Source organism: Aulonocara sp. 'chitande type north' Nkhata Bay, linkage group LG14, assembly GCF_057382095.1.
Source record: "Aulonocara sp. 'chitande type north' Nkhata Bay isolate Kocher_YH1m ecotype deep benthic linkage group LG14, A_spYH_male_GT1.1, whole genome shotgun sequence".
Classification (NCBI taxonomy): domain Eukaryota; kingdom Metazoa; phylum Chordata; class Actinopteri; order Cichliformes; family Cichlidae; genus Aulonocara; species Aulonocara sp. 'chitande type north' Nkhata Bay.
In genome coordinates, this window is record NC_141357.1 from 27,930,473 (window position 1) to 27,957,549 (window position 27,077).

Consider the following 27,077-nt stretch of genomic DNA (forward strand, 5'->3'; position numbering starts at 1 on the left):
GGCTCCCCTCAGTACCTCTGATGTGACATGAACCAGTGTTGTGTCAGAGTGTCAACAACCACAGTGACCCGGTATGGCATCCAGTTTCAGGAGCCACACCGACCCACTGTCCCCTCTTAGGCAGTTTCATCCCCCCTCCGCCTCCCCGGTGTGCCCTGTGCGCACGAACCAGGCTGATGCGTAAACGCACTGAATTAATCAGAGTGTGCTTCTTATTTCAGGCAAACAAACTAGTCCTCCGCCTGTAGCCTGTCACTAGTTCTGAAACGCTGTAGATGTTTCTGACCGCAGCCTTGATGGAGAGCCGAGGAGCAGAGGGCGATCACACCGAGCCGTGACGTCGGCCCGGCGATGATTTGCAGCCGGTAAAGTCAGCAACTAGCAGCCTTGTGGAGACAGGAAGTTAGACGGTGGGATCTTCAAAGTAAAACTGCAAGTACTCAGTGCAAAAGTGATTTTTATTTATTTTCTATAGAAAGATTTCATTATATTCATGCAGGGTTACGGAAATCACGTTGAGCGCCCTTTAGAGAGACCAAACCTCAACCTGCTGTCAAACTTATTTTAATCAAGCTGTGCGTACGACAAAGACACACCGTTTACTTCTCACCGTGTCTGAAGTAACCCATTTCTTTATTCATGCCACAAGCTGACATACTTTCATACTTACATTATTCCCAGTCCCGCTGGCCAATAAAAATTCAGTTCATTTAACCTGTAATCTACGTCATCTGCATTTGTATAAGCCACCAGCAGGACCATTTAAAAGTTGCAGCTGGTCCAGGTGAATAAAATCATATGTTAATATATGGAATTTAGGAGGTATGCAGGGCCGTAAATAGAATGGCATTTCCAGCTCAAATGTATAGGAGTGTAGATATTTCTGAGACTTCCAAGGTAAAATCATACACAGTTAAATAGGCATTGGATGGATTTTTTTTTACCCCCATCTATCGTTGTCTCATATTTTACCTTTGAAAGAGAGAGATGCACAGGAAAAGCACAAAAGGATGGTAAAGGATTACTTAATCAAAACTCCTCAGTCAGATGCAAATTAGGAGCGCTGGGGAAACATGTTGCATATCTTAAAGCACTAAATCACCAGGATGCAACGGATTCAGTGGCCTAAACACAAGAGCATATTTGCAGGCCAGTTTTTCACTTCATTTACTGAAATACTAAAAACTAAAGTACACCGGTTTACAAGCTGGGTAACCTTGTAGCTGGCAAAAATGAAAAAGAAGCAAAGCCTCATAAGAATCGCATTCTTTCTTTGTCTTCAAATACAAAATGATATTCTCTACGTCTGTTCCAAAATATTTGCATTATCTACATAAAATACACAAGTGTAACCATTACTCTCTGTCTACCTTTGTTTCCACGTGAAGGCTTAGAGTTAAACCCAGTAATTTGTGTAAAATAGGCTACATCATTTAATACTGATCAAAATATGTTGATGTGTGTGTCAGTATTTAGGTGAATAAAATGCACAGAATATTTGTGAATAATCAAATCTAACTAAACTTTATAATTTCCTTCATGTAGTGCCGTTTTTCCAGGAGTGTCATTTTGCAACGATCTACAAAGACGTGAATACTGTAGTATCGTTATAACGATTTTGACTCACACTAAGTGCTTTCTGCACGCATTTCGATCACTTTGCCCCTCTTATTGTGATCATAGTGTTGGTTCTGGAAACAATTTAGTTCTTGAGTTAGTTACAGCATGTTGGAAACAATGTATTAACGCCACACAGTCACTACGTTTGTAATTATAACCTGATAATAACAGTCAGTTGGATCAACAGTTATTAATCACATCGCTCAGGCCGTCGTTTTATTTTGAAAATTCTCCTCGGCAGTCTCGCTTTCCCCTGCTGGTTTGACTGTCGTGGCTGGGTGATGATTTGCTTACTTGGAGCAGGACTGAGTTTGGAGCGGGTACTGTGAAATGTGTAAGCATGATACTGCCTGGATAATCAGCGGAGGACATTAGGAGACGGAGGTAAGAACAGCTCTGACAGCCGCCACTCTTTATTCTTTCCACTGTTGATTTCTGTCAGGTGATTCAGCTCCGATGAACTACTTTTGAGACCTCCTCATCTTAATTATTAACACTGAACAATAATGTCAGCTTTGCGGCTCCTTGATATAATTTCGATTCGCAGCAACCATGTGGAAATCCACTTAAGTTTAGTCCGCGCACTGCTTTAGGATTTTCCAAACTTGAATGAGCTCAGACTGTATCGCACACTGTTCACGCCACTGTGATGCACTCTGGACTATTTTAGACAAATTGGGTCTTTTATTTTCGAACCCGTCGCGTCCCCTTAAATGAAAAGCGCGCAGGGAGGCTTAATTTGTCGCAATGTGTTTGGATAATCAGGTGGATTTGTGCGTCTGCACCTGATGCGCTCTGATGTTGCGGTTAGTTGAGGATGCAGCCCGTCAGCATCACTCGAGGTGATGAGTGGTCCGACTACACAAAACATCAAACAGGGATTATTCAGACACTCATTCAGCCGTTTGGATGTATAGAAAAAATCCATGCATGCGCGGATTGCGCTTTATTTGCGTGCTTTGCCAGTTTGGTAACTTACTCAGGTTTTTCTTTTTCTTTTCTTTCTTTCTTTCTTTTTTTTTAAGCAGAGCGCTTAATTGTAACACATCTAATCATGAACGTGCGCCGCCTAAATGAACTAATCAGCCCTTGAAGGGCTTTGTTAATAGCAGGCCTACCTGTTGAAGGAATGGATGAATGTGTGAGGAGCTTGATAAATTGGATCGTCACCTCTCAGTATGCAGACGTTATTACAGCGACGTGACCGCTCTCAGTGAAACCTCAGACTAATCACCTGCAGTGGAAACTGTTGCTTTGCGCTCATCGACCTGTTGTCTCCCTTTGGTATTTTTTAAATGCATGTAGGGTGCATCAAATAAAATAATTAAAGAAATCACATAGGGGGGTCGAGGGTTTGCTTTTCACTTTATATAATATTCATTAATATCATTTTAAGTTGCTTTTGACTGGTGTGTTCCCTGGAGTATAATCATCTGCCTTTTGCATCATACTGTACGTGAAATGGGCTCTAACAGTCTTCCATCTTCATTCCTCCACCCCAAAACGCAGACCTACAGCGAACTGAAAGCAAAGCAGGCAGGACAGCCACACCTCATGCGTGGGCTCAGCAAAGGTCCGAGTGGATAGGGGTCTGACAAACATGGGTGTTCTTCAACTCCACAATCCCACTCACTCCAGCACGCTCCTGCAGCGGGCTAATCAGATGCGTCTGACCGGCACCCTGTGTGATGTCATTATCACAGTGGATGGCCAAGAGTTTCCAGCGCACCGCACCGTCCTGGCCTGCACTAGCAAAATGTTCGAGATCTTGTTCCACCGCAGCAGCCTGCGCTACGCCCTGGACTTCCTGTCCCCCAAGACTTTCCAGCAGATCCTAGAGTACGCCTACACCGCCTCGCTCCAGGCCACAGCTGAGGACTTGGACGACTTGCTGTATGCTGCTGAGATTCTGGAGATCGAGTACCTGGAGGAGCAGTGCCTGAAGGTGCTGGAGACCATCCAGGCAGAGGAGAGTGAGGAAGTGGCGGTCAGGAATCACAGCTCCGGAGATCACAGTGACCATGGCCGGGCCAGGCACTGGAGGCAAATGCTGATGTCCAAGAAGCATTCCATACAGGATGGACCCAACCACACCAGTCCCACAGCTCTACACCACCTGGCACTGTACCACATGACTGAGAGGAGCTCTCCTGGCCCAGAGCCTGAGGCAGCTCCTGAATCGAGCCCCAAGCAGGACACAGTGGTAGACATGGAGAACTCCCAGAAGGCTCAGCATAGCGGTGTAGAGATAGCCCAGGATTCATCCCACGAACCTCCCAGAAGTATAAAATTAGAGCGCATGCAGGTGGATGATGCCAACAGCTATGAGGGCAGATCCTCCAGTGCAGGGGAGGGAAGCTGCATCTCAGACCAGCCTAGAGACGAAGGCCCGGGGACGCCCCTGAGAGGTAGCGTCATCACCAGTGCTCGAGAGCTGCACACAGGCCCCGAGGATGGAGGACAAATGGCAGGAAACACTCTTGACTGTTTTCCCGGGATCTCTGAGAAACACCTGGCTTCCATATACTCTGTGCCATCCAACCACACAGGGGAGGGCATGCCAGTGTCTGTTTCTGTGGCCCCAACCCTGGGTGTGCCACTAGACCCGAGAACCTACAGTGGACTGCTGCACCAAGGGTTGCTGCACAGGGAGCTCCTGAGCAGGCTTGGCCAGTTTGCAGCAGGGATGAGGCACGAGGCCCCAGCTCAAGGCCAGCAGTGTTGTGGCGAATGTGGGCTCCAGCTGCACAGCCGGCAGGCTGCGGAGCAGCACAGGTAACATGCACAAAACAACCATTAACACTAATTTGTGCTGTTTATTTTTAATCTGGCTTGTTTTAACTAATGCAAAATGAAATAATATACTTTAAAAACGCCAGGCTCAATAGCTAATAATCACAAAATATTTTGTTGTATTTTGTGCTGAAGAAACACTGCTACACTCTCCTGCGGCTCAACATTTTCACTGACACTTGTGCGTTACCTTTAATAAAAGATGGAGGAGACGGGCGTGCAGGTGGATCTGTGCTTATTGTGATAATGAATGATTATGCTAGACACGTGTCTCTTAAATTTAACCTTTTCTACGTCTTCGAGATTTTCCCCCTCTCTCAGTGAATATAATGCGAGTCAAAAGCTTGAAACAGCATCTGAGAATTTGTTCATTTATTCTCAGGGACACCTGCGCTCGTGTCTTAACAGTGAGACGTGTCGGCAACTTTTGAATCGAGTCTCTGTGAGGGCTTTGATATAAAGAGGCCTTGGTGTCGCAAAATGCTGTCATTTACAAAGCCTCATTTTCTAAATTCTGTTTGATTATCTGTGCAGAAGTGCGCTTCACACAACAGTCTGTCTCCCAGGCTATTTGATATGCATTCCTTTGCATCAGCAGACAGGATCCTCTCAGCAGGGGCCGGGCTGGACGCTTCAGCAACATGATGGATAACTTCTGCTTCACGACTCGGCTCTGTTGTTTTGTTGTTGTTGTTTTTTTATTGTTCTTGTTTATTTTTACCCTACTTATTAGCTTGTCCTTTTGTCATTGTACACAAAAAATTAACCAGATCGATGACAGCTCTCATTAACTTGATTGCAGATGTTTCCAATTGTGCGAGCTCGTCAGCGTTTGACTCATCATCAGTCGGTAGAAACAAGACAGTTTGCAGTCCTAATGTGCAGCTAACCCATGATTAGGATCGCAGTGTTTCCCTGTTCATGCCTGTGGCTGACATTTCAGCCTCACTCCAGAACTCTGTTGAAACAATGCATCCTGTGGGATATTTAGTGATGCGCACAGCTTACTCACGGAGACAGGCTCATGTCCGCAGGTTCAAGGAGCTGCGGTGGTGGCACTGCTTGAGGATGTAATGAAGTTGCTGTAGGTCTGTAACCAGGTCACTGAGCATACACCTGGCCTGCAGATTGACATTTTCTGGTGTTGTTCAGGAGGCATCTCCTGGCACAGTTTTAGTATGAAACACTTCAGAAAAAGAAATCCATTTGGTTTGAATGATTAAAATAAGAAATTGGGAAATATATACCATTTTTAAAAAAAAAATCAGCAGCCTTGAGGCTGAAATTATAAAATGAACAGTTCAGTGTTCCACTAACTTTTCAAGGTTACTAAACAGCCGCTAAAATCAAATTAAAAGCCTGTTTTGCATGTTTGAGGACAGCTCCTCTTTTCAATATTCCAAAATTAATTAACTTCAAATAATTTATCGGTTTTGTTTCAATGACAGTGAAATGAGGGCAGGAAGACGTGGAATGAATTCAAAATCAAACGCAACAGTTGTTCGCAGCTGGACTCCGACTTTAAAACATTATGATTACACGGTCAGTGCCTTTAACCCCCATCCCCACTCCCAGACCAGCAGGACACAAAGTCCACCCCGTTCATTGCATTTGGAGCCCAACAGTTAATTATTCTTTTAGGGCAGAAGCTGATATTGACATTTAACCATATATGGTATGATTTAAAACATAACAACGAATAAACTAAAAAGTCACAAAATCAAATTTTTTTGGTCTTCCAAGTATTTCAAACAGTGTCAAACAAAGGAAGAGACCAGTCGGTGACTCGTAGCAGTGACAGCTGAAAAAGCTAATAGTGATGCGAAGTGGGCGGGTGCCACGGTAAAGCGAGTTCAGCTTTGAAGCGAGTGATTAAAGTGACGACCAGTGGGAATGCAGAACGCTGATGATTGGCATATGCAGACGTGCAGGAGCCACACAGAAAAATGGGACTGCTGTGGAAGGCCACGCCAATAAGCTTTTAAAGAGATTCTCGTGTGGCCCCTTGGGAAAATTAATTACCCACCTCTGTAATTAAGGGGTCATCTATGCAACTAAATGACAAAAATGTCAGCTTAAGATGCACGGTGAGTGAAGTTAGTTTAAGTTAGTTTCAAATGCGATTGGAACTTAATAGTAATATTATGCTTCTTATTATAAATGCAGAATGCCAGTTATATTGAATAGGAAAATATTTTTCTAGTAATGTACTTCTCTCTATTTAATATGAAAACCACTGATGCTACTCTGCAACATGTGCTGCAGACCTCGCTGTAAGCAATCGTATTGGACACTATTTCTAAACTACCTCAAACATCTTTTTTTAAGCATATTAACAAATATTAGCAAGCATCTGCCAAAAATCAAAGACTGTAACATAACTGCATATATCGCCGACTGCTTGACCACCAGGATGTCCTAAATAAAACCTAATCTAGTATAGTATAAGAATCTAGTATGAACAGAAGCTGGTCAAATTTGAAACTGGGCCTGCAGCTCTAAAAGGATTCCTTTTTGTTCCCGACGGCGTTAATGTTGATTTCATCTAAATTAAATGACATCTTAAGTCTCATTTATTATGACCACAGTGTGTGTTTAACCACAGATTTTTTAGGCCATTTGCTCTGCTGTTGGCGGGGTGATCCAAGGATAACAGTACAGATGCCTTGCATGCTTGGATGTGTGTGATATGATATGATAGGTTTTGCTGCCGGCGGAGCTTCAGCGAATCATCTTCTTTTCTCCTTTTCATTGCAGTTACAGGAGGAGTGTATGCGTGTGCATATTATGTCGGGATGCGAGTTTGCTTGCATGTGCTGTCTGTGTGTGTGCGCGCGCTAGTCTGAGTGGGTTTGCGTGTGTGCCCAGTGTCTTGCAGTGCTGGCGGGTGGAGGCACGCGTATGTTTGCGCTCTGAAATTAGCCAGATATCCTATTGTCTGTGTTCTTTTAGCGTTCATGCGTTGTGATTCACAACTCCAAGGGCCTCTTACGCTAATGATGCCGCATTCAGCGAGGGATTCTTGCCGGAATTAAAACATGCTCCTCTTGTTACAATGATGCTTCTAGGTTTGGGAGACCTTAATAAAAGTGTCTCGAATCTGCGGCTTTTTTGCTTTATCAAAAGTGCAGTCTCGCTCCGTTTCTTGAATCCGTTAACACGCTCACATTAGTGTTTGTCTTTCCACAGGAGGCTCCATAATGAGGAGAAGGGCAATGGCTGTGAATACTGTGGCAAACACTTCCAGGACAGCATGCGGCTCAGGATGCACATGCTGTCTCACACAGGTACTTAGTAACTCTCACACTCTCATCTCAGAGCATTCAGAGCTGATCAACCCTCTTGATACAGTAGTGCAGCTTTTCAAATGCACCTGTTCATGCTACGACCCCCCCTCCACCCCTACCCATGCCGGTTAGTGCTGCTCCGAATACTTGGATCATGCTTTCTTTTCCATGCTTAGGTCTATGCGCGTCTCCCTCCCTCTCTTCTCTCCGTCTCCCTCTCTAGTCTCTCTCAGTTTGAATCGTTTCTGTGTTTTTTCGGAGACTCTGGCAGCTCGCCAGCTCTGCCCCTTCTGAGTGATGACATCATCAGCTGCCGGCAGGCCTGGGTGTTCTGCCAGTGTTCCGAAGCGTGTGTGATGGCTCGCTCGCAGATGTGTGTCCAGGAACACACTGTACCCAAATGCAGACTTAATCAGACCTGACTGCTCTCCCAGCTACTTTATCCAAAATAGAGAGAGAGGAGGGGCGGGTAGTTTGGGGGGGGGGGGGGGGGGGTAAGAGATCAGGGACTAAAAATGAAACTAAAACAGAAACCTCAGTTGGATTATGTGTACAGACAAGGCAAAGTCCCTGTCCTCTCCGCCTTCTCTATGAGGATTGTTTTGGAATGACATCCTGCTGACGGATGAGAGAAAGAATCTGCTTCTTTAAACTTCACCTGATCCCCCTCCCTTTTTCTGTTCCTCCTCTTTTATACCCTCTGGATAACCCTAAACACACATATTGTCTTGCATTACCCCGACCACCACAACGCGCTTTGATTTTCAATTCGCAGCGACATCCGTAACAGCAGCACCTTTAACCTAATTTGAATTTTTTGCATAAACTCTCCCCATCCCAATGTGTCAACCTATAATACTACAGAAAAAAAAAAAGAGAGAGAGAGATGTGGATCTCATTTCTTTGTCACTGTGTATTTCGGTATAGCAGCCTTAGATCCCGCTGGTTGCTAAGGAGCGAGTGCTCCACTGCTCTAATGGGCTGATTTGGTATTCAGCTCGATGCTGGCTCTTATTTTGGTATGCCAGACAAAGTGTTTTGATGGAGGACGATTGCAGCCGCGTCTGGAGACAGTTTGATGGTTTATGGATGAGAGCACACTCCGTGCCTTTGACTGCACAAGACAATGCACTATGTTCTCTTCTTCCCTTATCACACAATCTCACACAACACAACACACCACACTGGACAGCGTCACACAACATCAGGATCGCAAATTCTGCTTTAGTGTTACTACTAAACAACACTACTCTCAAGCAAGTTTTATTTTTACGCCGTGTAACAAAACGCACTATTCCAAAACAGTAACAGTTTGTTTTCAAAAATTGTTGTTTTTAGAAATGAACAGATTGGGGCTCTCTCTCCTTTTTTTGTTGGTTCTTTTTTTTTGGTATTTGTGTGCAGCACTGGGAACAGTGGCAGAGTGTCTCTGTATAGTGGCATCGTAAGAGTTGAAAGAGGACCACATTTAGGCTGTAGCGCTCAGAGTTCCCAAAGCTTGTGGGTGTTTTAATGAGTCATTTTAACTTCATTTAAAGCCAGCTGAGCAGAAAATAGATCAGTGAATGAGCCCTGGGCCAGTATGGATCTGCAACCGATTTACATCTCTGTGAGAGCCAACCCACATCCAAACAGCTGTGTGTGAGAGAAAGAGAAAGAGCGAGCGTGTGCGCGTGTGCGTATGCGTATGTGCATATCTGTCTTATTTGTCTGTCTGTGCAGGTGTGAGGTGAGTGCAGAACAAGGATTGAACGTTTCTGCTGGCAGCGTGCATACTTGTCTCTCTCATGTCTTCATCAGAACAGACAAGGGCATTCCAAAGGTGAACTGGGAACTGTAGTTACAGTGTATGCAGTGGGATTCGGGGTGTTGACTCTGAAGTGTTTTTTTTGATAAAGGGATGTGCCGCAGGCGGGAAGCGTCTGCTGTAGAGAGAACACCCAGTCCTTCTGTGGCCTCTCAGGCATACAGTCTGCTCACTGTTCAGAGACTGATAACAGGGCACGGTAAATAAAACTCTTCAGCTCTGCTCTTTTTTTTCCTTTTTCTTTTTTCGAGAAGAAGGACCATTGCACCCTGTCTGGTGCTTTTGTTTGTCCCCAGTTGTGTTTTTACGGCGCTTTCCACTGCTCCATTGTACTCTGCACATTTGCTTCCTTGTGTTAACACCTGAAAAGCACAAGTGTGTGACAAACAAGGCTCTTTGCTGACTTTTCAAACAGCATCTCTTTGTCCCCCCCCTCTCGTTGCTTTTCTCCACAGTCCTCTTTAAATGTGAAATTAACTGACTTAAGCTGCAATTACAAACACATGTTTGTGTTCAGGTCTGATCAAAACACACTCTTTTGAATTTGATTTTGTCTACAGCTCCTGCAGAGGCGCTCGTGTGTGATCAGTGCGGAGCGACATTCTCCTCAGAGGACGCTCTGGAAGCCCACAGGCAAACACACACAGGTACTTTACAAACATGTGTGCATGCTTTCTCAACGTGCACGCACGCACACACACACAATGTTTAACCTGGACAGCATGCACTGAGCTGTTGAGTAAGCCGTGACTACGGGACTCGTGATCATGGTCTAAACTGGCTTGTCATGCTGGCTGGGTTAAACTGTTCCTGTCATGATGCTCCATAATTTATCAACAGGGAGGTGGGAGGCCCTCTCACATATCACCCACTAATATCTCCTGGCATCCAGGCCCACTGCATGCCACTTTGCCACAGCAGTAGCTTTACAGCACCAGCATTACAGTTTCACAGACATACTATCCTCACCTCCCTCATGACAGCGGCTGTGAAATTATTTACCTCACGCCCACACACTCAACAGCAGGCCAGACACCTTTTTGTGATTTTTCAGTGATCTCAAACCAGGCAAAATGTTTGCATTACATACTCTTCTTGTTCAGCAAGTGTCTGGCATTAACATTTGGCACCAAGATGAGTCAAAGTATTTTTTTAAATAGTTATATTTCTGGATGACTGGCTGCACAAACCTGGATGGTGATTTGCAATCTGGACTCTCGTAGTTTGGAAAAACATGCCCGGGGAGCTGAAGTCGTTATCAACGTTAGAAAGTGCCTCACAGAGGGGGGAAAAAGGAGGAGATAAAAATGACAAACAACACAAGTGTCCAACTGATTAAATAAAATGCACTAAAAATCAAGCGAGAGATAAACCAGATGTTGTCTAAGTGCAGTACTTTTCTTAGTAAGTTGGTATTTTTCTGTTTGATTAAGACATTTCTAAAAGGTTTATCGGTTGTCTGTAATGAATGCATCATTTTTTCCATCTGCCTAAATTCGAGTTTATTGCCCAACAGTTTTGTTGTCAGATGGCACATACATGTATCCCTGAGAGTGTCCGAATCCACACCTTTTCTGCTACTGTCAGAGAAAGGTGATAACCCTCTCAGGAGCACTGGCACGTAACTGTAACTCCAGGTGGCACACACAGTATGAATAGTTAATGGATGTGGACATGGAGGGGTGTTAACGATGCCCAGAAGTTTCTACCCTCATCTCCCTGAGTTGTAAACATCCAGAGCTCGGTTTCAGCTTGGCACTGTATCCAGAGCAGGGTGCAGGAGGGCATTACTCTCTTATTTTGTCATGATCTCAGCTTGGTCCGCTGTGACGCATGACCCTTTTTACTGACTCTTATTGTGGCATTCGTCATGAGCTACAGGTAATTCAATCAGTTGTGCCGAGGTTATGCAAGGAAATTTTCCAAATCACTGCAGAGACTCGCATTTTCCAAATCACCTGGTTTTTATTTCTTGTTCTTCTAAAAAAAAACCCACCAAAACAAAACAAAAAAAGATAGAGACACAGTGCCGAGCGTGCAGCTTCTGCTTTAATTTGCCATGTGGCATAACCAGTTAGCCAAATGAGTTTCCCCTTAGCAGATTAACACTTGTCAGACCTCAGCAGCTGCAGCACTGCCGTCCACCTCTTCTCCAGAGGGGAAATAATTCTGCTCTTGGGAGACCTTACTCTGTGGCAATTTGGCTGATTTGGCCGCAAGACTAGTTTACAGTGAAAGTCTTTAGCCACTTTTATATGTCAGAGGTTAATGGCTCTGTGTTGCTGAAGTTAGAGATCAAAGAGAGCAGGGGGTTTGGTGGAGAGGGTTAGGGGTGGGTTGAACTGTGAGAAGGGAAGGGGGTAGGGGGTATGTGAGGACTTCCTGAGGGCAGGAGGATTGCTGCTGGTGTTGGATGCCAGGACACGGAGGAAAACAACATCATGTGCTGCTGTTTACTCCTCACCACAGCACTGTCATAGTCTCCTCTGACCTACTTGTCAGTGCCCAAAATAAAAGAATGGATCTGTCTCCGAATTGCTCTCACAACAAAGGGGTTTGTTTCATCATGGCAAGTAAGGGCTCTGGGGCACCTAGCTTTCCATTTTGGAAAACCCAAGACTCATAGCTTATCTCCACCATGCACAGAAATCGACTGTATGTGCTTCAAACTGTGCTGGCTGACCATTTTGCCACCTTGCCTTGCCTACAGAAAAAAGGCCATAAGAGTGCTGTCTTTGTGTACTCACAGCAGCTGCACTGTTTCCACACATTACAGGCTGCTTCATCAAGTGAATAATATTACCTTCTGTCCAAACCCTAATTAAACAGTCCTGTAGTCTGTTCAGATACAGCCCAGGCTTTCTAATGCATCCCTCTTAATGCAGACCTTTTAGCTCGCCTAATTGCGTGTCCGTCATCATACTGCACCCTCCTGTTAATACTCAGTTGTAATTCGCATAAGCCTTAAACTGAACTGAACTGCGCTCTGTTTGGCCATTATGACCGCCCCCCCTATTTATTTTCCCTGACTGTTACCACACACACACACACAAACACGCCCCGAGCTGCCCTGCCATTTCATGTAAAGTGAAATACAGTAGCTATAGAAAATATAGCAAATGTTCTAGGAACAGAGGCGAATGAATCAGTGTGTGGCCTCAATGAACCGGTCCGTGGAATGGTGGTTAAACACGAGCAACGTATCTCATGTTGCATTAATTATTGAGTCGGTTGTTCCTCACTCGGGTAGATTAGCAGTCTACTGATGAGGGCCCGGGGTTGTTTAAGGTACTGTACTGTTGCTCTGCATGGAGCTGTCCGCATGAACACGTACAGTAGCCTGAACGCACGGGGTCATGTGAGGTCCAGCACATAGCACGTAGCCCGCCTGGCTGTGTATGTTTAACAGGGTGATAGCAGTGTGCCGGCAGACGGCGAGCAGGGCCCGAGGACGTAGCTGAAAGTGCTGCATACTAGTAGTCGCGAACAGCATTGGTGTTAATATTGTAAACTGTGAAAGCCGCTGTTGTTTTGATAGCAGCAGGTGATTTGTTCAGCTCTGACTCGGCCGTCATTCACAATTTGCCGAAACAAATGCCTTAATGGATCGAATTCTGAAAGCGTCTATTAAAACAATGCCAGTTATTTGTGACCGATGCTGTTAAAATGAAGTCTACGGCATATTTCAGCAAACACAGAAAGGACATTTTTCACGGTTCGACCAGTGTAATCTGTAGGCTCAGGACACTGAAGTTAAGATTAACACAGAAGAAATTATACAGCTTTGCGGTCATCACTGATACAATCTCTTGTCCAATTTGCCGTGGGTTTACTCCCAGAATCTCAGGGTGGGAAAACTTTTGTTTGCTGCTTGAAAAGAAACAGGCTGCGCTTATTTGTGAATGAAGGGATTAGCTTGAACACTTCACCCCAACAAGGACCATGATCCTATCTGGTTGCCTAGACACATGGTTTTGTTTCTTAGGCAGCGTGAGAGCCTGGCTGGCTCCCACCTCAGTTGGACTGAATAAGTGGCAGATGCATGAAGGCAGACTATGTTAAATCACACGAGCATACACATCGGCTTCATGGAGATATGCTGAAATCGCATAACAACCCCAAACTGTCCTCAATTACTAACCTAATTGTGCATTAGATGAGCAGCTTAGTCGCATAACGTTTAGATTTTCTGCCTCGTAGCAGAATTGCTTAAAAGTAAATCATTATTCCCACTGTTAAAGCTCCCGCCCACTAAACACAATGCTCAGTCAACGCTCCAGCCTTTGAGAAATGCTATTGATTACGTGGTCTTTAGCCTATTGAGGGCCATAGGTCAGGGGGTCATCCTGTGCCTTAAAGCCTAAAGTCCAAACCCATTGTCTGGTTAAGGGTGAGAAAGCAGGGGGCAGTGACGGCCAACTTTAGGGCTTATTCTCTCATAAAGAATCTCCCCAGCATTTATTACCAAAGCTTACTGGAAAACTCCACGACCGCAAAACCTTTTTCGTTTCAAAAGTTAACAGAGCGCAGTGAGGCGAAATGCCACCGCTAACGCATACAAACACTTCCTCGCCTCCAAAGGTTTTTGTTTACACTTCAAGACATTATTTGGTATTTTTATTTTCAGCGTCGCTTGCGCAGAATAAAACCGAAAACGACTGCTGAGCTGTTGTCACTGCGTGTCATCCCGAGATCAAGGGTTGAGATTCTTGTGACAGAAGAGTTGTCATATTCCTTTTCTCAAGTTTCAGCATTGTCAGTGACAGAAAGATCAGGATGTACATCTGTGAGTGTCTGCGAGTGTGTCGGGGAGTCACGGTTTACCTCCACAGAGAAACTAGGATGTAAAACTTCTAGAGCAGACAGGGGAGGAAAAAAAAGGAAAATATGCAAGCTGCACCGAAACAGGCGTTTAAAATATATGACGGTTAATAACGAGAGAGTAGAGGGAGGATAATTAAAGTAGCTTTGAAGTATCTACAAGGTGGATAATATGCTGCTCGGTTGGTTGAGGGCTCTGCTCTGCCTGCAGCTACAGTAACGTGGACACATTGGAACAGAAAGCGCTCCCCCTGCTGGTTGAAAGAATTTACTGCTAGCTGGTTAAAGTGGAGGAAGGCTTCACATCTCGGGGTCATTCAGAGACTGCATTTTCTGCTTCTTAAGTGTTTTTAACCATTTTCGATAGATCATTATCCAGACTATACTGTTACACAGCGTAGAGCAAAAGCAGCATTCGTTAGGTATGACTCAGAAAGAAAGTGAAGCTGGTTAGCCAGTGAAAGGATTTCCTGTATGGTCAGCGAATAAGGGGAGTGGGGAAGGCGCAGGGGCATTGAGACTGGAGGGTCTTTTGTCTACAACTAAAATATTGTGATCCATGTGTGAGAAAGGGCCTTGGTCATTAGGCGACAACATAAAGACAGGGATTGTACGAGTTGCATGAGGAGCCTATGACTAATGGGCTTGGTCAATGAGGGCCTGAACCTCATTGTGTGCCCTTTGTGGAAAAGAGCACAGGCTAAAGCCTCTGAACAGGTGCAGCTCATTCCATCAGACCGGCTCCCGGCAGGACGTTTAAGATCGGGGAATGCATTTCATCCCGTCTTATTCCCGTTAATGATTATGAACGATCGCTTTTATTAAGTTTTGTTTTGGGGTGAAATTTCAGAAGATTTGAGAGAAAAAACAAAACAAAACAGGAAGCTGAGGCTTTCTTTATTTAAGCTAAACTGCAGTCATCCATGAAATGTTAAAGTGTCTTTCATTGTTTGAGCAAACTGTGATGCGCGGATGAGCAAACAATACTCAGCCAACGTTTTTGATTTATCCCTGAAAAAATGTGAATATGCTTGATTTGTTTCTTTTTCTTTCTCCTTTGAACAGGCTTGTCTTTAACTTGATTGAACCTAAAGCAAGTGTCTGACACTCTTCCCTCTTAGTATGAGTGTGCTGTATCCCTTTCCCTGCGTTAATTCCAATTTAATTGCCAGTTGCCTCAAGGCACTTCAATAACAGTAACAAATGATTTGATTTAGTGGACCTCATCAGACTGCATTTTAAATGCGACACAGCAACCCCACTTGAATTCCAATGAAGTGCTGGCACAGTCCTCTGTTTACTAATGATCCTCCGCTGGAGATGTCTGATTGAATCTGAGTCAGGAGCAATGGGACCTGCTAGCATTGTAAATGATCTGCAACCTGTGCAGACAGAGAAATAAGGACCTCATAATCTCACATTAAAGCCTCACTCTCCAGGACATGCACATTATGTCCGATGCCACTGATTAACCAGTCCCTCACCGGTGCACATATGAATTTTGCATCAGTGTGAATGTCACAGTGGAGCGTGCTGGCGTACACATCCTGTAGATCAAATGTTGACTGTATGACAGCCAATGGATCTTCTTCACATAGCCATTTTGACTTAAACTAGCCTGCCAGCGACTCCCTATCTGTATTCCTCTCCACACTCTATGCAACAGGAAAGCAGCCCCAAAGAGATGCCAGGTCACACACAGGATTAAACTGGATTGTGTTTTTTCCTGCAGTCCTGCCTTTAATGGCTTGATATCACTACTTAACATTCTGCACAGAGCGCATAGTGTAGGCATCATTTAGGGTGGAGCTACTATCAGCTGCTCTTTGAGCACAGAGACAGAGGACTTCACAGGCTGTAGCTGACTCCTGATGGGGAATGAAGAGAATAATTACACATCTAACACACCAGGAAGGAGCCATTGATTGTGTGATTGGCATGCTCTGCATTGTGTGGGAAATTCTTAAAGAAAACAATGACTTTCATGGTTTAAAATAGAACGTATAAAGACTCACAGCTGAAAGTGCCTCTGGGCTTTTAGGGGAGTTAGTTTAGGTAGAGGCACTTGCTCTTTGAAAGAAGCTTTTCCCTCAGAGGACTCACACAAAGTTGAAGTGACCCAGTTTCCCCACTTAAGGCCCTGTCTGTGTATGGTACTGAAATAACTGTGCGTCTGTGTCTTGCGCGTTCTCCAGGGACTGACATGGCGGTGTTCTGTCTGCTGTGTGCAAAGCGCTTCCAGACCCAGAAGGCCCTGCAGCAGCACATGGAGGCCCATGCAGGCATGCACAGCTACATCTGTAGCCACTGCGAGCGCCCCTTTCCAAGCCACACTACCCTCAAAAGGCACTTGCGCTCACACACGGGTAAGAGACGGATCATTTGTACCATCCTCATTATTCACAGTGTCAGCTGCAGTCATAAAACGCGAACATGTCGGTGTCAGGCACATGCATACGTTAAGGAGGAGACGAGAGACAGCTGTATTTATTTTGGTATATGGGTTAATTTCCTGGGGTTATTGGCTTTAAGGTTTTAGTCAATTTGCATGCATCCTCTCCCACCCTCCTTCCTTCTCTATAAGATGACTCACCTCGGCGATGACAGCACTGTACCGTTATGGCCGGTGCATATTTTGGGCAATTTCATCCTGTTTATATTTTGGGTTCTTAGACAGCCTTCGGGCCTCTGCAATTCACGGCTGTCAGTTCTAGTGCGGTTCACCCAAAATGATAGAGGAAACCCAAATAAATATTGAAGGAAAAGCAAATGGAAATGACTTGTCTGTGTGTTCTACCAAGGGTGAGTCTTAGTGCCGCAGGAGACGGAGAGATATTTACTGAAAAGATGTCCCCCTTTCTTCTTTTACCTTAAATAACACTCCCAGCTGTCAGGACGGCTTGATGTCTAGACAGGAGAAATACATAATTGATGTGAAGAGACAGAAGTGAAGGGAGTTTTGGCCATGGCAGCGTATCTTGTTTGTATGCCATTCTGCTTGGAAGTAACATTTTGTAAATGTCATCTGCTCCACAGTGGGGTGGGGGATTGGGGAGAATCGGCCTGTAATGAGGAGAGCAATGTATCCTCTGACTTGGCTGTTGCTGTGGACACTGAGATAATGAGGCACATAGGTCATTGGAGATGAGTCAAACCCTCAGCCTAGGAGAGAAATAGATTAACTACAGTATAGAGAACAGAGCAGCACATGCCTGGAGGACTTTTATTAGCTATTAGCCGACAGCCAAGAGGAGTGTCCTCATGTCATAACATTAGCAACGTCTGAAAGAACATCATTTCCCATGTTTGCTATGCACGTGCGGAAAGGCCTCTGTGACTATTTGACCTATGCAGCTACATATGCGGCGTGCCGTGTCGAGCCAAGGATAAAGTTAGCCTTTAATGCTTCTCACGATAATGGGCTGTGTTGGTGTTGCGGCTGCTGCTGCTGCTGTGACACGATTGTGCTTTCAGGCGATCACCCGTTTGAGTGTGAATTCTGCGGGAGCTGTTTCAGAGATGACGGCACGCTGAGGGGCCATAAACGCATCCACACGGGAGAGAAGCCTTACGAGTGCAACGGCTGCGGGAAGAGGTTCAGCCTGAAACACCAGCTAGAGACACATTACCGCGTACACACAGGTAAGAGCGCGCGCTCGAAAAAAGTCCTTCAGGTGGATCCAGGGAAAAGTCCAACAATCGCCTGTATTATCGGCACACCAAAACTCTCTTATTAGACATGGATACACCGCAGTGTTGCACTTGGTATTACAGTGACCACGGCCAACATTTTCATTTAATGGCACATTTACAATGCTGCTGCTGCCGTTTGTATAATTCAATGTGTATAAATCGTCCCCCACAAAAGCAGTATTTTACTCCTTTATGAGTCACGCTTACTAAAATCTACAGTGCCCTGCTATCTTTATGCTGGAAAATCACTTTAAAGACTCTTCAGTGGGAATGCCTGCCATAGAAAGGGCAGGAACGTATTGATTTAGACTAATGCATTTAAGGTTTTGGCCTTAGAAAAAGACAGAAATAAATAAAACACAGCATTTATTCTACAGCTAACAGTGTGCTCTGTCAAAATTTCAACTTTTTTTTTTTTTTAGGAAGGAAATAAGTTTAATCATTAGTTATCTTGTACTTTAAGGAATGGCCATAGTGAGGCTTTTTATTTTTACGTGATTTTATATTAATCACATAAATTAATCACGTCCCTCTTTTAAGACAGGGAGGAAATTTCTTTTGGATGCTGACAGACTCATTTTAAAACCTTTAAAGCCAATTGTATCATATTTAATACGTGAGTTTTGAGAGTTTTGAGTACTAGATTATCAGTAAGTTTTTTTCCTTCACCCATTTTTAAGCAACAAATTACAAAAAATACCAGATGTAGCAAATATGATACAAATTAAAACTAATATATGCAAATTAATATTTAATTTCTTTTAAAAAAAATTATCAGAAGGTTTAATAACGAATTCATTAAAAAAAAAGAAAGATATTGCCAGTATTATTTCATGGCTCAGGGTTTGAAATGTTAATATCAAATTCAGGTCTAACCCTAGAGCACCGACATACAAACACACCTCTGAAAGTGCAGCAGCTTAAACTAGGAGGCGAGTCCCGTCTCATCTGGCTGCAGGTCTACAAGGTTAATGCCGTATTGTTGAATTTTTCAGGTGAGAAGCCATTTGAGTGTAAGCTCTGTCACCAACGGTCAAGAGACTACTCGGCTATGATCAAGCACCTGCGCACTCACAACGGAGCGTCTCCGTACCAGTGCACCATCTGCCAGGACTTCTGCCCCAGCCTGGCTGCCATGCAGAAGCACATGAAGGGCCACAAACCCGAGGAGGTGCCGGCGGATTGGAGGATAGAAAAGACTTACCTGTATGTCTGTTACGTCTGAGCAGGACTTGGACTCCAAGCACAGTCTGACTGGCACACACACTCACACGCACACGGTCACTGTTGGATGAAAACCTGTGTTGCTGGTTTGAAATGTTTCTGTAAGGGTTTTTGAAAGAGTCTGAATTCTTGTTGGGTGAACTGGGAAGTGTATTACGGAGAGATGTTGCTCAAAGAGATACTGAGTTGGTTTTACTTGTTTTTTCCCGACAATTAGACGTGCAAGCACGAAAACAGATGGGCGTACACGTCAGGGCTGCAACCAATGTTCATCATCAGTCAGGTTATTTTTACTCTAAAAGGGAAAAAAAAGGGCAGAAGAAGTCACATTTTGTTGACAAGCTGAATTCTTTAAAGATATTTGCCCAAAAAAGTCCAATAAATATTCCAGGATTAATCGATTATCACATTTTTGACAGTTTCCTGATGACTTAACCGTTTTAGCCCTGACGTGCACAAACATAGACACACACCGTCTCCATCGCACACAAGTTTTGATAATCACTGTATCTCTAATGGATCCACTGTGGTTAAAATCAATGCCACAATGGCTGTGACTGCTGACCTGTATGTGTAGCAGGAGCATTTTGACTGATTGCTAAACCATCAGACAACCCGAGTTATCGTCTATGATTTGCAGTAGATGTTGAAATAATTCCACGAAGGCTTGATTGGCTGAACTTTGCAACATTTTCTCTCCTAATTTCCTGTGACTGCTTTGGGTTTTTTTGTTTTTTCTCCTGCTGTTGGATTTTTATTTGAGTTGTTTATTTTCTGCATGTTTTACTTGAATGGCTGCCACGTTTTGACCTCATAAGCTTGATCTCTTTAATTGCCTTGTCTTTCTTGCAGTGGGTGTTATTGTTTCAGGTGGGTGGGGTAGCTGGCTCACAATTTGAGTTTCTCTTGTAATAAGGTTGTGCTATTTATACGTTGTTTATTTGTTACCAAATATGCGCTGGTTTTCATCAGACGGTCCGTCTCTCTTGGGATGATTTCTAGTAGAGCGAGCTCTACCTCTCCTCGCTTTTCACTGTTTTAAATCCACTGCAAATTATTCATCCATCAGCCGTTTTCAGTTTGTTTGGGTTTTTTTTTTAGAATTCATCATAAATTACATGGTCAAAAAGTGTGTAAAAAATGCCTCAACACGGCTTTCTGTGTAGTTTTTTTTTTATTAAAAAAAAATCCTTTAAGGAACAGTTTATCCAAAAATCAAATGTAGGTAGGTTTTCCTCTGGTCTGTAGTGCTTTATTCATCTGGTGCAAGTCGCCCAGTTTTTATAGAGATGCTTGTCTTCTCTTGATTATGATGGAATCAAATGGTACAGAGACTGACCCGGTTACTTTAAAAGAAACAAAACCCCAAAACTCTGTTGTGAGCAATTTCATGTAGGGACTATTTACTCTGTAGTTTCTGTAATCGCTAACCAAAAGAAGCCTGCAGGTAGCTAACATTACAGCTCAGCCACAAGCACGAGCCTTTTGTGATGCCGTCTGATACAACTGCCGTGTGGAATAGTTGATATATGAAAAAACTGAGCTTTTTGTGTTTTGGTTGATTTTTTTTATTTGCATATTGAGATAATGATTTCTATTTACTTTGATGAATTTCAAGAGAAGGACGACATCTCCAAGCAGCGCTGTCTTCTCAAACTGGGCGGCTCGCGCTAAAACTAAACAAACGAGTGGCACTAACAGCCAAAAAATCTGATTTTTTGTTGTGAACTGTCCCTTAAACTATATATAGATGTCTTATAAAAATCACAGAATCAGAATTTTCTTGGAGAAAACTGAAGAAAACATGAAAAGTAGTTTTTTGTTTGTTTGTTTTTTTAAACAAAACACAAAAAGAAAATTCTGACACTGAATTACTATGAGCAGGTTATTGTCAGTTGTAGTGTAGCTGTAATGTAAAATCTGTCATGGTATGTTATTCCCTTATGTGAGCCTAACACGGGCCTTATAGATTTAAACATGTTGTATTTTTGTATTACAGTAATTTGCTATCTGTTTACATTTGGTATGATTTGAGAAAAAAAAGAAAACATCTTAATGTGTGTGTTTTATAAGTCTCTGATTTGATTAAGATCCCTCCCTTGTGCCTCTTTTATAAGTAGAGCATTGATGTGCTTGAGTACATGGGTCTGTGCTATTGGTAGTTGTTTCTGGGTGTTTGTTTATTGTTACTCAATTAAAGATAGACTGCCATGTAGATCCACTTTGTCTGAACATTGCAACTGGAAGCAACATACTGTGATAGTGGCTGATACTCTGATGCAAGTTCCAAGCAATTTTTGATGTAAAAAAAAAGTACACGCTTTTCTCAAATTGTTCCCTTCAAAGTGACAATGGACTGACATCTTTGGATGAAAACAGTGTGTATAGCAAATCTTGGCATCTGTGGGCATTACCAATGCCTTCTTAAGTAGCCAACAACACTCAGTGCCATGAAAACACATTCACTGTATCTATTCTACATGAACATGCACTATAAATGGATTTTCCTCGGTGGACCAAAAGAAATAGAGCACTTTTGTTTGAAAAGGATTTTTTTTTCTTTGATCTTTCTATGTTGTGATAATACAGCTGTCTTTTATTTGATGTGTCCTAGAAGGATGTGATTAGCATTGTTTAGATTATGTCAATGTCTGTCTACCTCAGGGCCAGATCAAAGCTCGACCTGGTATCCAATCAGGGTTGTTCTTCTTGCCATGTGTGCAGTAAAATCCCTCTTCATTACAGCTTTGTAACACAGTGTGTGAAAGTGTTTTCTCCGTGTGGATTCAGGCACAACTCTGTATGCGTCAGTGTTCAGTGGCATGGTTAAAAAAAGAATAAAACAGTTTACTATTTTATGCATCACGTCTCATTTGCCTGTTGTTTCTGCCGTCTGTGTGCGCTCGTAAAGTGTGACTGGCAGCGGTTCCCAGCCTATTTGCTCTTTACAAAATAAAAAAATAAAAAAATAGAAGAAAAAGAGGGGGGTGATCTGAATTCATTTTACACATTAACAGAATTGTTTGCTTTGAAGTTAAGAAGCAGTGTCTACACTGGTAACTGATGGACTACTTTATTTAAGTTTAGTTTAGGTTTTTATTGCAGATTCCAGTATTTTGTAGCAGAAAGGATGGCATTACACACACACACACACACACACACAAAGGATCAAATTGTTCATTTCATGCTTTGTTGATGCATATGTTTTAAGCACAGCAGTAGTGCTTCTCCGTAATGTAAGAAAAACCTGACAAAATGTGGAAAAACTTGTGAATGTGGACGTTTACAGAGTGAAATTTTACTTCTTTACTTTTCAGCTCAATCTTGTGCAGCAATTGTAATATTCTGGCCCAGCGGGGCAGCATGTGGCTCATGAACAGACACGACCTAATACATTTATTTGACTACAACTTTTGGTTGGAACAAACTTTTGGTTGGTTTGGTTTGGCTTAAACATGGGTGAAAAATTAAAGGAATAAACAGAGGTCATAAGCTGTTGGGCTGTTACACGCTGTCAGAAAGTCTTAAGTGCATGCTAAATTTCTGGTTTTCTGCAAGGGGGATCTTTCTTCATGCAAACACTTCTGCTTAGCCAGTTTAGGGTCGTGGGAGCATTGGAGCCCAGCTGAGGTAGGGCGAGAAGCAGGGTACACCCTGGACAGACGACCATTTACCCTCACAGGCAACGAGGCTAATCACTACACTGCCGTGCGTCCCGGGATGAAACAGCATCAGTGCAAAATATGTTCCTTTACCTAGTTTTCTGTGCACAGTACTAGGGAGTGCTGTCTGGCAAAAAATATCTCACAAGGTGTTCAAGTGAGTCAGGTTTGGGTCATATCAGCTGGGGCATTGTAATCCTAGAAACAACCAGTTTCATGAGTTTTATGAAAATGTAAAGTAAAGACCATTTAAGCATACCCACAGCTAACCATTTTATTCATTTAACATTTCAAATGTTTGTTTATTATTTTTGCTAATTGGTTTCATGTTACATCACATGCAGCTAGTGGTGTTAAAATGCTACAGATCAGCTGAGCTTTAATTTTCAAGTACTCTCACATGTCCCTTGGGAATTACTGCAGCATGGTCTCTCCTCTCTCTCTCTCTCCAGTCTCTGATGTCCTAATTCAACCCTCTGAACAGTTTTCAGCACAGTTACAGAGCCCGGGCTACCATCTACACTGAGACAATGCTGCTGATCCCTCTTAACGGTTTATTGGCTCCTGCCACAAACTTTCACAGTCTCAAGCTGTTTATAGAGTTTATATATCATCTGGGCTACTTGCAAACAGCTGGAGTCACTCCAGGCCCTGTGGTGACCTCCGATGGCGCTCTGCCAGAGCCACAGCTGGCCTGTTTCATCCCAGATGTGAAAGAAGTCCATATATCAGGTCTGCACAGCACAGTGAAAATTCAACCTCATAATTAAAGGTAGTGGCAGAATTTACTGTACGATTCTCTGTTTTGTTTTGTTTTCTGCTCGCCTGATGGTTTGGGGCTTAACAGGTTACCGTGCCAATGTTCCTCAGTTTCTCATAAAGTTCCCTCTGAGTAGGCTGTGAATGTTTTATTGTGTAATCTATTTTAAAGCTATATGACTTCAATCCGGTCAGCTAAATTCCAGGTTGCAGTGTTTACTGTTCCACTCTATAATAATCACAACACTCTTATTCTCTAGTGCTCTGCGTTTTTTCAGCTCACTCAGGGATATTTTAAGTTTCATATAAGCTACAGTACGTTGCGGTGTTCATTACTTCCCACTGACTAGAGGAAACCTTAGGATGTGTATGTATATTACTAATGTTATAGAAGAACTTATTTTAAAACGGCTTCATATAATCTTCGTTTGTTCAGACCAAATAAAGATGGTCCTTTATAGTGTAAAGTTGCATGAATGCAGTGATTCCCAAACAAAGGTTTAAGACCACCTACATGGTCCTTAAACGGAGGTTTGGGGTTAAGGGAGGTGCGATATTAACAGCTGAACGGATGAAATAAAGATACATGTTATACAGTGTTTCTTTGGTTTGTTTTTCTGGTGAAAGAATTTCATCTGATGGATATCTCAATCTTAATTTAAGCTAAATAGTAGCAACTCTCTTTAACTTAACTGCTTACTTATTGTAGACATACAGACCAGTTTATAAGTATTTGGGCTAACTATCTTGTTCTTTTTCTTGGGCTCTGATTGTCAGTGCATTCAGTTTGAAGGTACCATGTTCAAGCTTTAATTGGAGTTTATATCGATCATGTGAAAAGGACAGTCTTCTTGTGACTCTGAAGTCCTGACAATAACTAACAGCACTCTCAATAGTTTCATAGGAATTACCAAATATTACCAAAATATTCTGTCCAACGGCTAAAGCTTGTCCCAAATGAGTCGCACAACAACACAATGAAAAAGAAAAGAATCAAGGTGTTGCAATTTCCCAGCCAAAGTTCAAACTTCAGCATGATTGAAGCGCTTTGGCTGCAAACTTCAATGAGCTGAAGCAAGGCTGTAAGAAGAGTGGCTCAAAAGTCATCCACGGCAACGTGAGAAAATGATAAAGTCATACAGAAAACGATTCCTTCAAGTTATTGCTGCTAAAGGTGGTTCTGCAAGCAAGTTTTTCACAGGACTGCAGACAGTCCTCTGTAAAAAGAACTGTGTGGGATAGCAAATTGAACGGTAGTGCAGTGGTTAGCCAGAGGCCTTTTCCAGAGAACTTTGCATATTCTTCCTGTGCCTGTTTCCTCAGGCCAAAGACATGCATGTTAGGATAATGATGATTCCAAATCGGTAGTGAGGGTGAGTGAATTATTGTCTCTCTTTGTGGTAGCCCTTTCATGGACTGGCAACAAGAAACAACTTTCAGACCGTTTCGACCTTTATCTTTTATGGCAGGAGATCTAGATATTGTGTTTTATGTAGTGTGATAGTTGCATTTGCAACTAACTGGTGATGCTCTTCCAGGGTTTCTATTTTCATCTCGTGCTAACTGTTGGGTCTTTCTGCCTTTAGTGGAATAAAGGAGAATACAGCTAAATCGGACTGAGATCAAGTTGCTGACTTGGGTTGACCTCTTGACCTTGAAGACTTTTTTGATTGCTGAAATGTTGTTTAATGAGTTGTGGTACCTTTGACTGTGCTCGAGTACTCAGGACTATCCTGTAAAGACCTTTTATCTTTTGCTTGCATCAGCAGTGAACACATCAATAAATGCCAGTGTGGCAGTTCCACTACTACCCATACATGCCCAAGCAATAGCAAACATACAGCGTTTGATAGATGACTTTTTTTTTTTGTCATGAGCTGTTGCCATTTTTTCCCTCTAAACTTTTCACTTTCCATCATTCTGACAGGGGTTGATGATTTTCCAGGTCTGTGCTGGTTTCTTTGTGTGTTTTTGCCAACTCCATCTAGTTCTTCTGTTTTTCAGGCGTACCAATGGTTTGCATCTTGTTGTGAATGCTCTGAGGTTAGGGTCTTTAAGTGATCTGTTAATCATTGAAAATGAACTAAAGAAGGTAACAAAACATCTTTAGGTTTGTAAAAACGTTTCACATCTCATCCCAAAGGTTTTTTGTGTTTTACAAATTGTGGAGAGGCCAAGGTATTTAACCCCAAGTGACGGTCCACATGTGAGTCGTCATATGAGCTAAGGTGTGGGTAAAAAAAAATCTATTGGGCTGATACCCGATTTACAATTCTGCAGGGAGCCTTTGTAGGGTCTACGATGTAACCTACATAAAGGGCTCACATTGTTGTCCACATTTATGCTCGATTGTGATCCATTACGTCTTAATTACCGTGCTGTCATGTCCTGATGTTTCACAAGCGGTGCCAGATAATAGAAAAATACTTTCCCTCCCTCCTGGATCCTCATTTTTTGTTGTGGTAAGTGTTTTTTCCAGGGCTAAGACTATTTGTCCCTATAGATTTTCCACTTCTTTCAACATTCCCTCACATCCATTCGACTAGTTTCCTCAGTCTACCTCCAGGTATTTGCTGACATTTGTAAGTCCTTGCATTGATGGTATTATTTCTTATATTGAGATGATGATTGTGATTCTCTGACTGATACATTCAAAAAACAGAAATGCACAAGAGGAATAAACAGCGCTGAAACTACTGTGACTTTTCCACATCCACCATGTGACCTATTGAGGTCACCTGAGGCAAGGTGTTATTGGAGGTTGAAGTGCCTGGAAAGGGAACTCAACAGTGTACTTTAGGTATCATAAGCCAGCGGTCCCCAACCCCCGGGCCTCGGACCGGTACCGGTCCGTGAGTCGTTTGGTACCGGGCTGCGAGAGTTGAGGCTCAGGTGTGAAATGTATAGTTTTCAGGGTTTTTATCGGTTTTCAGCGTTATTTTGTTATCGTTTTTATCGTTTACTCTGTTTTCCTTGGTCTTTTCATGTGTGTTATGAATAAATCTTCTTTTTTTCGGTACCAGTACTAGTTTTATTTTGTTGTATTTATCCGCGACACCTTAAAGGCCGGTCCATGTAAATATTGTCGGGCATAAACCGGTCCGTTGCGCAAAAAAGGTTGGGGACCGCTGTCATAAGCCATCACCTCTGTTAAATAATGGTTATTCGCAGTGGACATAGATGGCCTTCTTCTTTAGTCTGTCAAATCATCGGTCCTCTTGGTCCAAATTTGAATTGCCATCTTCCAAAGATGTCTTTTGTCATTTAGGTCCAGGTGTACAGCTGACTGTTGCACAATCATCTATGCTGTCCCACGTTTTTGTGGAGTAACTGTTTAGTTTGTCCTATGTATAAGTCCGAGGATTCCTCACTGCACGGCACATAATAAGCTGTTTAGCTTGTGCTGGGTGT

At 43.1% G+C, this 27,077-nt stretch overlaps 1 protein-coding gene across 1 annotated transcript; it reads left to right on the forward strand.

Moving 5' to 3' along the window:
• The first annotated feature begins 1,769 nt into the window (after positions 1–1,769).
• Positions 1,770–22,181, forward strand: zbtb16b (zinc finger and BTB domain containing 16b). The gene is made up of 7 exons (XM_086261884.1): positions 1,770–2,004; positions 3,130–4,395; positions 7,603–7,700; positions 10,068–10,154; positions 16,524–16,694; positions 17,803–17,970; positions 19,017–22,181. The coding sequence occupies exons 2-7, from the start codon at positions 3,221–3,223 to the stop codon at positions 19,244–19,246; spliced, it is 1,929 nt and encodes a 642-aa protein (XP_086118010.1). The 5' UTR covers positions 1,770–2,004; positions 3,130–3,220; the 3' UTR covers positions 19,247–22,181.
• Positions 22,182–27,077: the final 4,896 nt, after the last annotated feature.